The following is a 14,480-nucleotide window of genomic DNA, read 5'->3' on the forward strand; positions in this document are numbered from 1 at the left end:
CTAACTTGATTTAGATATTGCTTCAAAGCTTATTTCCTTATAGCATCTGGTCTAGTTAGTATAACAGAGTGGTGGTTTTTTTTTTTCCAAGAATTTTTGATAAGCCACTAGCCTCAAGGATGTGGATAATTCTGGCAAGTCGCATAACCTCAATTTCCTAATCTCTGAAATCCCTGCCTCCAGGAAAGGAACAGATAAGAGATGGGGCAAAGTGCTTGCAAACCTGCGCTGTACACTTACTTGACATAAAACATCACGACTGGCTGTGGAAAAATACTGCATGATCCATTCAAATGAATGGACAAACAAATGTGTGATAGCTGTTCATGTAAATTAGGAAGAAAGTTAAGTAAAGGCTAGGTAAAGAAATATTCTTCTCAACAAAGCAACTTATACTTACTGACTGAAGAGAACGGGAAAACCTCTGTGGATGACAGCTGAGCTGGGCCTTGCTTGAAGGACGAGGAGGATTTGCTTCTCCAGACAGTGAGGATCGAGCGTCCGTATGGAAGTTTACAGTAGGTTTAAGGTGATGAGGTGCAGGTGGATGAAGGGTCATAAAGAGATGCCCAGTTGATGGTCAAGTTTGGCATTTTCTTAAAGCAAACAGCACAGGTTTGGATAGGTGGTGAAGTAATCTGTTGGGTGTTTTATTTCAGCAAGACAGCTCTGGATGGTGTCATGTAGCTGAAATGTAAGGGGAGGGAGGCAGGGAGGAGAGACTGATTGTCCAGGCGGCAGAGGTTAGGCTCTAAGCGACAGTACACACATGGAGTTAACAGCCACGGGAGACAGGTGCAGACTGTGTGGTGGCAGAAACTGGCTGCTAGTCTCAGACAGTGGTGGTTATAGCTTCTCACTGTCTGTACCCCTTCACTCTGCTGGCTTGTCTTTCCCGACCCCACCATTAAGCTAATGCCCTGAAGAGGACTGTGCTTTTGGCTTGTTCTATACATTGCCGTGCTTGCGAGTCACACTTTTTTTTTTTTTTTTTTTTTTTTTGGTCTTTGAGGATGTCATTTACTCTTCTTTTGATAGAAAAAAGAAACTGTCTCTGAAGTACCACCTTTGCTGTTCAGCGATGAAGAGGAGAAGGAGGCACAGTTGGGAGTGAAACCTGTGGCTAAGAATGTTGAGAGCACAAAGAAGTCCTCAGAAGTTGAGAGAACTCATGTGGTTGAGGAGTCAGAAAAGGTGGACATTTTTTCTTGTATATTCTATTATTTTTGTCTTTCACGTGTTTTTGTAAAACCCACACACGCACACACACACTTACATTTTTCTATCAGAGAAAATAAACAGTTCATTTGTAGAAAATTTCAACAACACTGAAAGGTACGAAGAAGCAAATGTATGATTCCCACCATTCAGGAAACCTTCAGTGTTGCTCTTGCCTTTCACTCTCTTTTCTTGCATATGTGCACACACATTGATGTGCGTTTTCCCCATTTTACTTTATTGTCATTGTGTCCATGTCAGTTTTGCCTTTCTCTGTCTCACCTTATTTTTCATTTTGGTTTCCTGTGCATGTCTGTTTTTCTGACTTGCTGTCTTCTCTGTAGTTTGTCTGTTTCCCTGGCTTCTCTTCTGGTCTCCACCTATACTTGAGTTAAAATGACAGCTTTAAGAAGATTTTTTTTTTTTTTCCGCTTTTTAGGGCCATACCTGAGGCATATGGAAGTTCCCAGGCTAGGGGTTGAATCAGAGCTACAGCTGCCAGTCTACGCTGCAGCCACAGCAACTTGGGATCTGAGCCGCATTTTCGACCTACGCCACAGCTCACGGCAACGCCAGATCCTTTAGCCCACTGAGCAAGGCTAGAGTAACTAGTTGTTACTGTTGAGCCACAGTGGGAACTTCCAAGAAGATTTTAGTTTACTGTCCTTTTCCATTTAGTGGATGTTGGCTGTTAATTACAGAATAAAGTGGAATTTGTCTTCTAACACATTAGCTTTCTTCTCCTGTGTGGTCTCTCATCTCCTGCAGGAGGCCTGTGGATAAGGCTGCTGGCTGTACCTGGCAATCAGCAATTACCTTCAGTCTCTGTGAACTTCTCTCTTTTTCTGACTTTTCTCGTACTCTGTGTGTTCAACTATCTAGATTTAATTGCTCTTGTAGGGTCTCTGAAGAATGCTGCTTATGCTTTTACTATTGAGCCTCCTTGGGGCTGCAGTGATACATTTTATCTATACTGAGTCATTGTGTGATGTTCACATCCTACTGTTTGAATGTGGACCTTTTCTGTGTTGATGTAGCCCCTGAATTACTCCAGGCATGGCTCATGCCCCACCTCAGTCCTAACTGCTTATTGCTTGAGCATAAACTCCTTGAGGCTTAGGGCCGCATTCGTTTTGCTCACTTATATCTGGTGCTTAGCACGTTACCTCAGACATGGTAGGTGCTTTTAAAGTTACATGTTTTCTTTAAAGAAGCGTATTTTTTTTTTCACAGTTTAACCACTTCAAAATTAGGATTTGTTTGTTTGGGGCAGTTCATACAGAAATCATACAATCAGTGGTATCTTGCCTGAAATATGGTGCTTGTTGAATGAATAAATGCAGCATTTTAAGATTACTTTAGAGATTCTTCTAATGGCATAATACATTTAAGTGTTTGTTTGATTCCTGTGGCGTGTTAATGATCAATAATGAGTTCGTTTCTGTTGTCATTTAGATCCGTTGCTAGTGGTGTAGTTGCAGACGCGGTGGTGCTTGCTTGGCTAGCAGTTACAGCTCGATTCAACTGTGGACTATATGCGGAGGCCAAGATAGCAACAACAACAAAAAAAAAAAAAAAAAAAAAAAAAAAAAAAAGTGTTTGATTTTGTCAATTAGGTTTCTCCTTGGGACTTACATGTTAGTTAAATACTAGGAAATATAAGATTCATTCTCTGTGATTGTCATTTGTATTAATATCTGTGACTTTGAAATTTTTATAGGTGTGATATAATCCTGATATGGATCAAGGTTATAATAGATACATGTGTAGCTTGGTAGGAAGATAATGGGCTTTAAACTGATTGAAAAATTATATTTGATTATGAATTATCTGTATAAGACTCTCCATTGTATTGATCAATCAAAATTGACCTCAGGGAATTCCCATTGTGGCTCAGCAGGGTAAGAACCCGACATGGTCTTATAGGGATGGGGATTTGATCATTGGCTGCTCAGTGGCCTAAGGATCTGGCATTGCCCTGAGCTATAGCATAAGTCACAGATGCAGCTTGGATCTGGTGTGGCTGTGGCTGTGGCATAGGCCTCAGCTGCAGCTCCAATTTGACCCCTAGCCTGGGAACTCCATACCTATGGTCGTAAAAAGAAAAAAGCAAAATTAAAAAAAAATTGCTCTTAGTGTATTACTACCTGGGAGCAGGTGTGATTAGCCATTGTGCCCTGAAACGTGCAGATGTGATGGTTACTGAATTAATGAAGAGCTTGGGAGGCCCCACAATAGAATTTGTGTTTTCGGATGTTACTAATTTTTTTTCCTATTATTTCCATTTTCAGGAAGGACCTTTGAATGTATCTACTCAGGAAGCAGCCAAGCATTCTGATTTATTTTCTTCATCATCCCATTGGACAAAGGAACTAAAAGTAGAACCAAAACTGTTCTTAGCTTATTTGATGAGGAAGAGGATAAAACAGAAGAGCAAAACAGCTTCCAAGCTCCAAAGAAAGAAGTAGGAAAGGTGAGTAAAAAGCAGTAAAGTTTCAAGTCTTGAGAAGGATAAAAAAAAATCTCATTTTAGAGTTCCGTCGTGGCAGTGTTAACGAATCGACTAGAACCATGAGTTGCGGTTCGTCCTGCCTTGCTCAGTGGTTACGATCCGTTGCGTGAACTGTGTTAGGTTGCAGACGTGCTCGATCCCGTTGCTGTGGCTCTGCGTAGCGTGCTACAGCTCGATTCAACCCTAGCTTGGACCTCCATATGCGCAGACGCCAAAAATAGCAACAACAACAACAAAAAAGACAAAAAAAAAAAAAAAAAAATCTCATTTTATAGTGTCAGTTCTGTGATGTGAGTTACTAAAGAATTGAGGGTTCCATTTTCTCCACATTCTCACCATGAGTTGTTGTTGACTACCAGTGTTGGTGAGGATATGGTGAAACCGGAACCTCATTCTTTGCTGTTGGGAATATAATATGGTGTATAGCCACTTTGATTTCGTGGTCCCTCAAATTCTTTTTTTTTTTGCCACACCCATGGCATCTGAAAGTTCCCAGGCCAGGGATCAAATCTGTGCTGCAGCTGCAACCTACACTGCAGCTGCAGTAATGCCGGATCCTCAACCCACTGCTCTGAACCAATTAATGAACCCATGCCACTGCAGAGACAATGCCGATCCTTAACCTGCTGTGCCACAGTGGGAACTCCTCAAATTTTTAAATATAAGAGTTACCACATAACCTAGCAATTCCACTCCTAGGTATATTTTTTAAGAGAAATGGAAACATTATTCATACAGTAAGTTGAATATAATGTTCCCAACAGGTATAATAATCATAGTAGCCAAAAGATGGCAATAGTTCAAATGGCCATCAGCTGACAAATGGATAAACACAGTGTGTCATAGACATACAGTGGAATATTATTTGGCATTAAAAGGAATAAATGACTGCTAGATGCTACAACATAGATCAGCCTTGAAAACATGTTGAATGAAGAAGCCAGTGACCAAAAAACTCACATTATTATATGAATTCATTTATTTGAAATGTCCTGAATAGGAAAATCCATAAGATAGAAAGTTGGTCAGTGGTTTCTTGGGTCTGGGGACATGGGTTGACAGGGATGGAGCATGACTACTGGTAGGTTTGGAGGTTCTTTTGGAGATGATGAAGATATTCTAAACTTAGATTGTGGTGGTATTTGCACAACTCCTTGAATATACTATAAATCATTGAGTTAAATAGCTGGAATGGGTGAATTTTGTGGTATGTAAATTTTATGTCAATAGAGGTATTAAAAAAGAAAATGGATGACATACCATAGATGACCAGTGCTTTTTGTAAGTCAGGCTGAGAATATAGTCCATGTTGATTTTTATAACAAATGTTTTATGAATTTATTTCATCATACTAGTAGTATAGCCCTGGTTATAAATGAGAGGTGCACATAGTGACTATGAATAATTTGCTATATTTTCTTCCAGTCTCTTACTGTATATGATTTTTATGGTTGTTAAACTTTGAACCTTTGTTGCTATGTTACACTAATTTTTGTGTGTAATCACATTGATTACACACAAGAACTAAGAACTAGTTCCTTAGTTCTCACAATGGAACTAAGGATTGTTTGTTTGTTTGTTTGTTTTGTTTTTTTCTACTCTTGTGACATAACAGAAGTTCCCAGGCCTGGGATTGAACCCTAGCCACAGCAGTGACAACACCGAATTCTTAACCACTAGGCCACCAGGGAACTCCCAAGGATTGTTTTTAAAAAAACTGTTCAGGTACTGCACAATGGTTGAAGATGATCCTTCCAGATTATGTGTATATTATGTGTTTTTAAATTCTTCACTATTTTTATTATCTCCATAGTATTCTATTAGGTGAATGTGTCATTCCCCTTCAGCTTGGTGCTCAGGCTGTGTCCACCTTTTAGGCACTGTAAACAGCCATAGGGGATGTTTCTGTTGTTCCATCTTTGCAGCTATGTAATTTCCTTGAGATAAATCCCTTGGCATCTATAAAGTACATGAACGTCCATCTTTTTCCTAGAGTCCTGATCCTGATTCCCGCCCCAAGAGCACAGGTGTCTTTCAGGATGAAGAGCTCCTTTTCAGTCACAAGCTCCAGAAGGACAACGACCCAGATGTTGACCTTTTCTCTGGCACCAAAAAAACCAAGGTCAGTTCCACATGGTTCTACATGACATGACTTTGTTATTGTATTAAATATTGTCTCTGCAGCCCACCTGGCTCTCTTTCTAAACTGTTCTTGTCTTGTATACTAAATTTGGGTCTTGTCTATTCTAGTTGTTAGAGCCAAGTGGTGGGAGCCTGTTTGGGGATGATGAAGAAGATGATCTTTTCAGCTCTGCCAAGTCACATCCTTTGGTATCAGCTATTTGTTCTTAATACTCGGTGTGAGGGGAAGCCTTCTGGGAAAGGAAATGAATGTCCAGTTATACGATTGAGGAACATGCTCGCTTATAGTAAATGAACAGCAAATAATGTGCTGGTGATGGTGTTCATGTTGTCCCTTTCTTATTTTTCCTAGCTAACATTAAAGCATCAACCCACCAGTCTCTCTTACTGTATTACAGACTTAATTGGTTTTTAAGTTGTTCATTGAAAGACCAGTGCATATGATACAATGACTAAATATTACAGAACTATAAATCTGAGTGTTAATCTGTGTGTGTCATTCCCCTTTCCCCCCAGCCCCAGTAGATTTTGTGAGTACTCTCTATTTTCTGGTTACCATAGAGAGGATGCCTGAGAAAGTCACAGCCTTTAGAATACTATTTCTGAAATGCTGCCCTTGAATTTGTTCATCTGGCCCTCATTTGAGAAATGATTTTTAAAACTCAGGAGCCAGATTTTTTTGTGTGTGTGCATTATGACTTTTTTCTTTAAAATTTCTAAGATACTTAACAAACTTTGGTATTCTTTACTTTTGAAGGTACCAGAAAAGAAGAAGGTAGTGAAAAAAGATCATTCTGTTTCCTCTGTCAAGAACCAGAAACATCCCGAACCCTCTCAAGGTATCAAAGAAAAAGGCATGTGGAAATCGGAAACATCTCAGGTTAGGACTGATCTCTTTAAGGGCTTTCAGCTCTCGTTTGCATCCCAATACAGATTAACTTCACTGTGGAGACCCAGGGTCAGTCAGAGTTCTCTTAATTAAGGAGGAAAGCAATTAGGACTACCTCTCTTCATTTACTGTATTTTTCTTAACTCCTGCTCATCTGTCCTCTCCTCACTTCACATTCCAGTTCTACGAATGTGTATTTATCGTTATGATTTCTGGAGTGCCTACAAATTTGATTCCAAGATTGAGTTAAAGTAGGTTGGAACTCTTTCCACCAGAACCCCATTTCTCCCTTTGGGCTACCTTGGAGTAGGATTCCATTAGAATTAAATACAAATTACATCCAATTTCTTGCTTCCCTCTCTGTGTTATGTCTTTTGACATCATTGCTATTAGGCCTCCTTCCGCAACAGTCTTCTCTCTGCCCTCCTCCTGAGAATAAACCAGGCCTAGACATTGAGTTCTAGTTCTGGCTTAACAACTGTCCCTGGATTTCTCACTGGGGCCTCAGTGTTCTGAGCTGTGAAAATGAGGCACTAGGACTCGCACATCTCCAGTGACTCAGGTCTCAGCATCTTTTGCGTCTAGAACTAGTGCATTAGGTTGTGGGTGAGTTTCCATGTGCCCTGTAATGTTTGCTGTGGGATAACCAGCAGGGTGATTTTGCTAGCTGGTTAGGTTTGGGGTACGGTTCTTAGGAATCTTACTTGTGGTCTGTCTCCCGTTACTGCCTGTGTGGTCTTACAGCCTTCCACTTACACAGTGGATAAGGAGGCACAAATGAAATAATGTTAGTGAAATGATTTGAGGCCCTGGGAGAGATTTGAATGCTTTTCCCATTATAGAATTACAGAAAATGACAGCCTTGTTCCAGCACAGATTTATTTATAGACAAGAGTAATCCAAGAGACACTTCTCTTTCAGTTTCCCAATGGATTTTTAATTGAATGTAATTTCACACAGGACTCACCAGGTCCCGCTCCATTTAAAACCAAAGAGCCATCCTCTCGGATCTGGAAAATACAAGTAATTATAACATGTCTGGAATCTTCATTGCCTGCCTTGTGGCATCTATGAACTTTTTTGGGTTTTCCTTTTGTCAGCTGCTGCCAGGCATTTTCTCATCTCCTCCTCACCCTCTAGTTGTTGCTTCTTGTGTGCTGCGTCTGTAGCATCTCTTCTTTGGTCCCTGTGGTGGGCACAGGTGTATAACTTTCTGTTTTAATTCTAAGACTGGATCAGGAGACTTCCCTGCATTTCTCTTTCTCCTCTTGTATTATACATTATGTACACGGAGTCTTTCATCATGTGTCGCAGTAATAATAATAGACTGTTGTGTTTAAGAAAACATACAGAATAAGTTTCATTTTTCTTCTTTATAGGCAAATTTAGCCATTAACCCAGCAGCCTTGCTGCCTGCAGCAGCTTCCCAGACTTCTGGGATGAAGCCTGTTTTGCCAGAACTGGGTGTTCCTTCATCTGAACCCGGGAGGATCCAGAGTCTGGAAAGTATGCCCACTCTTCCTGGGAGTGGGGAGGCCGGCGTGAGTTTTGATCTTCCAGCTCAGGCAGACACCTTACACAGTGCGAACAAGGTGATGCATCCACCTTTGCCTGCTTTTTTTTTTTTTAAACCAGAACAATTTGTATGTTTCTTCCAAGTTTATCACCTACCTACGCAAGGCTGACTCCAGTCCCTCAATTGAAGGAGGTGCCTTGTCTTTCCTTCCGTCTCCCTAGTTCTGTGTCCACCCCCACTGCCTGTGCTTGTTGCATTTACATTCTGCTCTCCTGCTCTCCTACACTATAAACAGGACAGCGGATCATGTCCTTAACGTGTGCTTCCTCTGTTGTCTTCTTACTGCTCAAAGGAGGATGTTCAAGCTCCTTGGTTTGGAACTAAAACCTTTTACAGTCTGTGCTAACCAAAGCTTTCAGCCTAAATCCAGTCACACCAGGCTCTATTTCCTGAACCTGCTGCCATCAGCCTGTGCTCCCTCCTTGTCAGGAATGCTCTTCCTCATCGACAGCTCTGCACAAACTTCACAGCTTCTGTGCTGTTTCCCCTCCTGCCCCTGTCCTGGGCTCCCTCCCTGAGGTCCCATGGCAGTGACGGTCCTGTCACACTGTTCCTGTGGACTTGTGCTGGATGGACTGTGAACTCCTTGAGGTTTTGCTTTTATTTTAGTTGGTTCTCTTTTTTCCTGTCCAGTTTTTCTTCTCCGAAAGGTCTTAGTTGTTCTCTGAGTAAGCAGCAGTACTTGGATACTCTGCAGATACATTCATTTCAAGTGTTGCCTGTTTTCCTTATGAAAAATAAAACATTCCTCCTTTTGTTTATATATATATATTTTTTTTTTTTTTTTTTTTATTTTTTTTTTTGTTTTTTGTCTTTTCTAGGGCCGCACCCGCAGCATATGGAGGTTCCCAGGCTTGGGGTCTAATCGGAGCTCTGGCCACTGGCGTACGCCAGAGCCACAGCAACATGGGATCCAGGCCACATTTGCGACCTACACCACAGCTCATGGCACCACCGGATCCTTAACCCACTGAGTGAGGCCAGGGATCAAACGCACAACCTCATGGTTCCTAGTCGGATTCGTTTACCACTGAGCCATAACGGGAACTCCAATATATATATATCTATTTGTTAAGTTTAAGTTAGCTACTTTGTGAAATAATTTGTGAAATTTTCTTGAAATAGGCAAACACAAGTCAAGTACTTGGTCCAAAGTAGCATGTGCCTTTTTCTTCTTTTTTTTTTTAGTCTTTTTAGGGCCACACTTGTGGAATGTGGAAGTTCCCAGGCTAGGGGTCAAATCAGAGCTGCAGCTACCAGCCTATGCCATAGCAGTGCTGGATCCAAGCCACTTCTTCCATCTACACAATAGCTCATAGCAACGCTTAATCCTTAACCCACTGAGCAAGGCCATGGATTGAAGCCATGTCCTCATAGATTCTAGTTGGGTTCATTATAGCTTTGCCATGATGGGAATTCCCACATGTGCCTTGTTAAAACTATTTCATGGTATGTTTTGGAGAATATTACAAATATTCATTGTACATAATAAGTGACTCATGTTTTGAGGTTAAATTGAAAATTCTGATTCCTAAGCCACAATTTTTATGTGCAGTATTTAACATTTGGATTGAGTGTTTGTTTACTTGAAGAAAAAGAGCACCAAAGATCACCTCTCTTTATTGTCATATCTCTGTCTTCCTGGAGCCTGATTTTAGGCCAGCTCCCTAACCAGCAGTCCTTTGATTCTTTCTCTTTTTGAAAGATACCCAAATTTAAACTGAGGGCAGAGTAGGGGCCAGGGAGTGCTGGGGGATACAGGGCACCCACCTGCCTACTTTGCAGAGTTCCAGTAGCAGATGACGATTTCTGTATGAAATTGAACTGAGAGTACCCTCAAAAGACCCCAGAAAAAGGGAGCAGTAAAGGATTAAGAGTGACTTAGTCTTGGAGTCCTAGGAGCTATTAAATACCTTCTGAAATCTTTAAGAAATAACCTCTCCTTTGTGTTAGATCATGTCTTGGTCATTGTGGACCAAACAGCCTTACAGCTGATTATTTGCTGTTAGCTTCGAGTTCCTTTTAAAAGTGATCAGATCAGCATGTGGTTTTTTGCCATTGCAGAGCCGGGTCAAAGTGAGAGGGAAGCGCAGACCACAGACACGTGCAGCACGGCGGTTGGCTGCCCAGGAGTCTGGTGAGGCTGAGGACATGAGTATCCCCAGAGGATTTATTACACAACTGGCAGCTGGCGCCATTTCCCCAGGTGGCCGTCAGCCACAGCCTGGAGCAGCAGGCAGAGAAGGCAGCTCTGAGGAGGCCTTGGCAGCTGCTGCTCCAACTTGGGCAAGTGGTCCTGTGCCTGGAGTGGACAGAAGCCCCTTTGCAAAACCTCTGGGGCAGCCTCGCGAGGATGACCTTTTTGATTCTGGAGATATCTTTTCCAAGGGTGTCACATCTCAGTCCACGGGCAGAAGAAAAGCCAAGGCGAAGGCAGCGGATAGCCCGGCGAACCGGCAGGGGGAAGTAAGGAACGAAGCCCCATGTTTCCTGCTCTCAGTGAGGCAGGCAGTGATGATGATCTCTTTCAGTCCGTTAAACCAAAACCAACCAAAAAAGCAAATCCTTTCCCTCTCCTGGAAGATGAGGATGATCTCTTTACAGACCAGAAAGGCAAGAAGAATGAGTCAAAATCCAATGGTCAGCAGGATGTTACCTCAAAAGCACAAGATATTTTTGAGGTAATAGGACATAACAGTACACTTTTGTTCCTGGTTCTTTGTTAAGGAAAATACGTGATCGGCTCCTCTGAACCATAGATTTCAGTAAACCTGTTTTATTGCTGCCTGGTATCTACTCGCTTAGTAGGTGTAATTAGGTTCTCTTATTAGTGACACTGAAACTTATCCAAAAATGGTCTTCTGTTTTGTTTCTGGCCATAACCATTGGTACAAATCTTGCATTTTGTGGTTTTTATCAAGATGTTGCTGCAGTCATCATACATACAGTAGTATCTCTGCAGCTTGAGTGTTTAACCTCTGGTTCTGGGGGAAACAGGCCCTGGCTGAAGCTGATGACTTAACACAGGCAGTAAGGCCATCAGTGACACTCTCCGGGCAGATGTTTATTGAGCATCTGGGTACTAGAGGCTCAGGGAACTAGGACCAGAGCTCTCAGGGAAGGGAATCTGGTATAGCCAGGGCAGTGTATAAATGACCTTTTCAGGTAAGGTTAAGTGCCATAAAGAAGACAACCCAGGGCAGTGGGGCAGAGCCATGTGTTGAGGCGGGAGGTGCTCCTTCCCATAGGACTGGTGAGAAGGGTTCTGTGCAGAGCTTGCGTTTGAGTGTGGACTAGAAGAATGAGAAGGACTGGGCCAGGCAGAGGTCTGGAGTAGCACATCCTAGGAGGAGGGGCAGGTCACATGGCTCTTCCAGAACACTGTGGAATTTGCATTTCTGTAACTTGTTGGAATTAGTATGTGTAGTATAGGGAAAATTAAAATTGTTTCGCTTGTTTTTTTTGGCTTACAAGGATGATATATTTGCTACAGAGGCAATTAAGCCTTCACAAAAAATAAGAGAGAAGGAAAGAACATTTGACTCCAACTTGTTTGATGATAATATTGATATCTTTGCTGACCTAACTGTAAAACCAAAAGAAAAGTCCAAAAAGAAGGTGGAAGCTAAGTCTATATTTGATGATGATATGGGTAAGTTTGGTTTTCTACACGATGTATTCATTACCGTTCAGTGATTTGATATTTCTCCTGCTATCTTTGTCTTAACTCATTCCTGGAAAATGCTCCCCAAGAGGGGTTTCCTTTGACCTGCTCTGTAATCCTGAGTTAGACCGAAGATGAATAAGTAAATGGCCTGGTCATTTTAGTGAAACAAGATTTTGTTATGATAGACGTCAAGGAGTTCGAAGGAGCCCAGAGTTTGACTTTTAAGTCTAATTTAACTTTTATCTTAGTGTCCCCTTACCAATCATCTGGGAGAAATCTGAACAGTAATGCCATGAAAGTAGGGACAGAAACTACCCTACATGCTAAAACAGGCTGAGGTGGCTCCCTCGGCCTAATGTAGTTCTTGCTGGGGAGTGAGCATCAGTGGTTTAGAAATGGAGGGACAGTGCAGGAGGAGCGCAGGAATATACAGGAAATCAGGCTATGATGCAGACTTTGTATCTCTCCAAAGATCTGTGTTTATAAACATGCTCATTTTCCCTCCATAGTGTAACAGCTGCTTTACTAATGGGCAAGCCATAACCCTAAATGTAGAGCTTCTCATATGTCCTGTGTTGGCACATAGGACTTGGCCTGAGGCCACATGCACACCTCCTCCCTCCCCTCCCCTCCCCTCTTCTAGTCTAGGCCTTGGGGTTGACTGGGAGAAAGCTGATGCCACAAAGCTACACTGGTGCTACTCCCCAAGCAAGTGTGCTCTATCTCTACCTGCTTCCCGCCACAGGGTAGGAAGAGACTTTTCTTTGAAAAAAAAGTAATACATGTATGTTGCAATAGATTTATACTATTCAGAAAATGTCAAAAGTGGAAAGCAACCACTGGAGGTAACTATTATTGACAGTTTGATGTGTCCCCTTTCAGACATGGTGGTAGTAATATAGGTTTGCATACATGTTAAATATATACTTATTTTTTTCCAAAGTAAGACTATATGTGCCTGTTCTGCTCTTCCTTTTAGTCACAGTGTCTCCTATGTCAGCACATAGAGATCTGCTTCTTTGTTTTCAGTAGTTGTGTACAATTGCTTTGTATTTAGCCATTAGCCTGGTGAGGGAGATCTAGATTGTTTCTGTGTGTGTGTTTTTTTTTTTTTTATTACAAATGATGCCATGGTCTTTAACATTTGTGTAGACATATCTTTATGTATACATGCTAAAATCTCTTTAAAATAGAGTCCCAGCAGGAAGATTCCTAGGTTAGTAACATTGCTGTGTAAGATGAGACATGGAACACAGGAGTCAGTGAAACGCTAAACACAAATACAGTCCTAAAGACTTAAATTCTTAGCATCGTGATGCCTAAAATAGCTACATTTATTCTGAAAGAGGGTGACCTGTGTTGTATTTCCCTTTGCTTATTTTTAGTGCCCTTTCCTTTTAAAATCCAGTGGAAAAGAGTATAAAAATAAGTATAATGTCACAGATGGTAAAGCTAGGGCCTGGATTGCAGATACAGTTGTCCCCCTCCCCCTTTTCCTCCCCTGCATGTGCACACACACAGCTTTGTAACTGTGAAAATTATGCTCAGAGAGAAACTATAACTTTTATGTGATCATAAAACTTAGTAGCAGAGCCAGGACCAGAATCTAAGAGTGCTAGCTCTATCTTGGTGTTCTGGGGTATCCCACACTGTTATCAGACTTGAATCATTGGTGGTTTGTGTAGATGTGTCTTAAAAGCACCCATTTTCTTGCCTATTCAACAATTCTCTTTTCTTTTCTTTTTTCCTTTTTTTTTTTATTCCTTTTTTAAAGATGATATCTTCTCCTCTGGTATCCAGGCTAAGTCAACCAAACCAAAAAGTCGATCTTCACAGACAGTGCCTGAACCAAGATCTGAACAGAAGGTGTCCAACATATTTGATGATCCTTTGAACGCCTTTGGAGGCCAGTAGAGTATACAGGGTAGCCTTCAACCACATCCTTGAGTTAACGATGCTGTCTTATGTGCTTATTGTTAACTGAATTATAAAAAGCAAATACTGAAACAGCTAGGTCACATCTTATCCAACATACCTAGTATTTTTCTGTACTGGTTTTAATCATGCTTAATACTGCACAACAAAAATAAATGTTTCCCAGTGTTTTGTTATTATTTTTGGTTGTGGGTTTTTTCCTTTTTTTGAACTATATTTTGATTTAATTAACCTTGGTAGGGCCATAGTTTAGGGTCTATTAGAGAAGAAACCTATTTGTGCCTGTCATGGGTGGGCAGGGACTCCCAGAGGTAGCAAGTGCCAGACAGATGACCAGGCATCTTTCTTACTTGGATGGGCGCTCTAACTTAGAGCCTGGGCACTCCATAGAGGAAGAGGGTGAGAGACTGTGTACTTCAGGAGTCTTTGCAGTAGGAGAGAAGGTTTCCTCTCATTCCACTGAATTCTAAAAATGGCTCTACAGGTTTGGCAAACTGTGGCCTTCTACTTTCTGTTTTTGAAAATAAAGTTTTATTGGAAG

The 14,480-nt window shown here is 41.5% G+C and overlaps 1 protein-coding gene across 1 annotated transcript in view; it reads left to right on the plus strand.

Moving 5' to 3' along the window:
• The window catches only part of LOC100522401 (WASH complex subunit 2A), a 58,096-nt gene extending 43,978 nt beyond the window's left edge, over positions 1–14,118 (plus strand). Inside the window, 12 exon segments of the mRNA XM_003133111.6 lie at positions 1,039–1,194; positions 3,510–3,579; positions 3,582–3,691; positions 5,724–5,852; positions 5,981–6,061; positions 6,630–6,752; positions 7,722–7,784; positions 8,141–8,353; positions 10,402–10,786; positions 10,789–11,018; positions 11,812–11,989; positions 13,779–14,118. Coding sequence (XP_003133159.2) covers positions 1,039–1,194; positions 3,510–3,579; positions 3,582–3,691; positions 5,724–5,852; positions 5,981–6,061; positions 6,630–6,752; positions 7,722–7,784; positions 8,141–8,353; positions 10,402–10,786; positions 10,789–11,018; positions 11,812–11,989; positions 13,779–13,918 — 1,878 coding nt within the window. The 3' untranslated portion in view covers positions 13,919–14,118.

This window comes from Sus scrofa, chromosome 14, assembly GCF_000003025.6.
Source record: "Sus scrofa isolate TJ Tabasco breed Duroc chromosome 14, Sscrofa11.1, whole genome shotgun sequence".
Lineage (NCBI taxonomy): Eukaryota > Metazoa > Chordata > Mammalia > Artiodactyla > Suidae > Sus > Sus scrofa.